We start from the raw sequence: 3,117 nt of genomic DNA, 5'->3' as shown, positions 1-3,117 counted from the left end.
TGACCCTTCTGGATCACACGGCTCCATCCCGCCCGAGCCCAGCGCCGCAGCGGGGCCGGATTAACCCGCCGGCCTCAGAGGGATTTGCTGCTCCCCATCCCGACCTCAGCCCGCCGGGGATGCCAGCCCCGCACACGTGGGCTCCTGGCCGGCAGCATCTATAAAAAGCCCTCTGTGCGTGCCCCGGGCTGGGCTGGAGAGCGATGGCATTGCGGGTGAGCGCTGGGGACAGGGGGTGGCACTGCCGGGGCTGGGGGTGACAGAGGGTAAAGGGAAGTGGAAGGGAAGGGGCAGACAGGTAGAAATCCTGAATAACACAGGGGTTATTGCTCCTCTCTGTCAGTCTGGTCCAGGCTACTGCAAAAGTGAGTTTTGTGATGCTCAGTAAAGGGCAATAGGAGACATTTTTATCCTGGTTATAGCAGGGCTGGTCTGGGGTGGTGCTGCCCTAAAGTCAGCAATTCTCACTTGGAGGCTTTAGCTGAGACCTGTGTGTTGCTCTCCATCTCTGTTAGGACAGCCAGCAGCAGAGGGAACAGCCCTTTCCCGTGCGTGCTGTGTCTCTTGCTCGGGTTGGTGCCATGGTTACAACCCCAGGGTCAGGGCAAGGTGAACCTGCGTGCTGCCATCGTGCCCTTTGAATCCAGAACTCATCAGCTCCAGCAGCTGTCTGTGCTTCAGGGGGTGAGCACTGCTCAGAGCCTTTCAGTGCCCATGAGTGGGGTGCCAAAGCTGCCCTCATAAAGCAGCCAGGCATGAAGGTATGAGGTTGGTCATTGCCAAATGCCCAAAAATGTGCATGTCCTAAAAAAGCATTGGAAATAAAACTTGTGACAGAGAAAGAAACAGGGGAGTTGAAGTCCTGAGCTACAGGAAGGGAGAAACAGGAACACAACTGGCAGCACAGATGTCAAGGCTGGGAAGATTTTCCTAATGTGAGCAAGTTTGTGAGAGGGGATGCTCAGAAATGCAAGATCGTTAGAGTGCTTAAAAAAAAAAAAAGTGGGGTGAAATGGCAAGAACTTCTTATTAAAATGAGTTATTTAATAAAACTATGAATTATTCAAAATTAACATTTTCCAGCTCATTTTATGCAAGTTTAACCTTGGAGATGGGGAGAGCACATGGAACAGGGGCTCAGGCAGGAACTTTTGGGAAGAATCAGCCATGTAACACTGGATGAGCTCAGTCTGGATGTCAGTTTACACCTGCTCCTCTGCTTCAAAGCCATCACAAAGTTTTCTGCTTCAGATTTATATTGCTCAGGTGCAGAGAGAAGCAGAATATCTTTGTGTCCTGACAACAATGAAGGCATTCAAGTTCTTCTTTTATTTTGGCTTTCTGATCCCACTCAGCTCTTTACAAAAGACCTCGGGGACAGCAAATCCCACCTCATCAACTGGATGTCATAGAGACTTAATATCTTATCAGTTTAGATCTCTGAGATTATTTAGGAGTGAGAAAAAGACAGGGATAGAGAATGTGCCTGTGGGGGAAGGGGAGAGAAAGAAGATTACAATGAAAATGTGAGAAAGAAGAGTCAGGACTGAGTGGGGCAGTGCATCTCTGCCACCTTGCTGTGTCCTCCCCCTTGTCTGCAGTTTGAGGCCCTGCACCCAGAGGGAATCTGTCCTGGATGGAGCATCGTGGTCAAGGGTGAGACCAGCTCCAGTTCCAGCATGTAAGGATATCTCTGCTCCCAGCCCTCCTGCCTCACAAGGGCCAGAAGCATCGTTCACAGCTCTCCATCCCTTTTCTCTCACTGTCTTAGGTTTGAGATTAATTTGCTCTGTGATCCCGGAGACCAAATCGCTCTCCACTTTAACCCTCGCCTCTCCAGCTCCAGAATTGTCTGCAACTCCTTCCTCAACAGCCACTGGGGGCAGGAAGAGGTCAACAGCACCTTCCCCTTCAGAGCAAAGGAGCCCTTTCAGGTAACTTTGTCACCCCACAGGTCTCCTCAGGTGTAACCCAGCCAACACTGGGGTGCTCCCCATTGCCTTTCCTGCCAATGCCATACCCAGCAATATCCCCTCTCTGGCTTTGTCTCCTGTTAGTAATCCTGTTATAACCTGGTGATTTATAACCAACTCTGGCACAGACCTGCAGAGCTCCAGCAATAATCCCTGGATGCTGCCTTTGTTTTCAATTTAGGCTTTGCATTACCACCAGATTTTGTTATGATGAAAGGAAAAACTCAGTTATTCCCTCTTTGTGCCCAGAGTGGGGGTGAGCAGTGTGTGTGTGTCAGCTCTGGCAGGGTTTGAGGTGGGTGGACAGATCCAGCAGCTCCCTGACATGACAGAAGCAAGGTTCAGTAAGGCCACATGAACATAACACAGTCTGTTTTTCAGGTTGAAATCTACTCTGACCAGGACTATTTCCACGTTTTCATCAATGAAAACAAAGTCCTGCAGTACAAGCATCGGCAGAAGAATCTTTCATCCATCACCAAGCTGCAGGTTCTCGATGATATTGACATTTCTTCAGTGGAAATCACCAAACGAGGTCTTTACTAGAGACCAGAGCTGGGACTCTCTCACAGACCATTCCCCCTCAAGCTTCTGATTCAGCCAAGGATCATTTCCTCCCCGTTTTCACATGCCACCACCAAGCAGGGAGATGGCCATGTGTCCTCATAGTGAAGGGATGGACATTCCCATCACCCAGCCACATTGCTAACCACAGCCCAGCCCTTCAGAGATGTTTTGCCCCTACAGCTTAGGGTGCACAATAAGCTTTGTAGGTCTGATCATCTTTGCTGCACATCAAAATCTGTCTTGAGTAGTCTGGACACTTGAATGTTACCATAAAAATTGTGTTTGCCCAAGAGTAGGCTGTGCATGAGCACCAGTCCTCATCTGGGCACGTGGGGAATGTGGATGTTAAGGGTGGAAAGGGATGTTTCTTTCCAGGAGCTGGGTAAGAATGATACCAGATTTGCCAATAAAATCAACCAAGTAAATCCCTGCTGAGATATCCCTCCCTGGGCAGATCAATCTCATCGTTCCTTCCCTGCCAGTCCAGGCACCTGGCATGAGCAAGGGCTGGTGGCTGGGCAGGAGGACACTGTTGAGGTCTGTGTGGTTTTGGCACTGGGAAAATACTGCTTTTTTT

General features: G+C 49.9%; 1 protein-coding gene across 1 annotated transcript; it reads left to right on the top strand.

Annotated features, from left to right (window-relative positions):
* Positions 1-203: 203 nt before the first annotated feature.
* Positions 204-2,519, top strand: GRIFIN (galectin-related inter-fiber protein). Its single transcript, XM_041401594.1, has 4 exons — positions 204-215; positions 1,602-1,681; positions 1,772-1,934; positions 2,355-2,519. Exons 1-4 carry the CDS (start codon positions 204-206, stop codon positions 2,517-2,519), a joined length of 420 nt encoding a protein of 139 aa, XP_041257528.1.
* Positions 2,520-3,117: the final 598 nt, after the last annotated feature.

The sequence above is a fragment of the Onychostruthus taczanowskii genome, unplaced genomic scaffold (assembly GCF_017590055.1).
Source record: "Onychostruthus taczanowskii isolate IOZ18803 unplaced genomic scaffold, ASM1759005v1 scaffold19, whole genome shotgun sequence".
In the NCBI taxonomy this organism is placed as follows: Eukaryota; Metazoa; Chordata; class Aves; order Passeriformes; family Passeridae; genus Onychostruthus; species Onychostruthus taczanowskii.
This window is presented reverse-complemented; position numbering and strand designations above follow the sequence as displayed.

Bases quoted from the DNA above. Each gene is read 5' to 3' on its own strand.
- GRIFIN (XM_041401594.1), top strand. The intron at 1,682-1,771 runs GTAAGGATATCT...TCACTGTCTTAG, and splicing joins ACCAGCTCCAGTTCCAGCAT to GTTTGAGATTAATTTGCTCT. The intron at 1,935-2,354 runs GTAACTTTGTCA...TCTGTTTTTCAG, and splicing joins GAGCAAAGGAGCCCTTTCAG to GTTGAAATCTACTCTGACCA.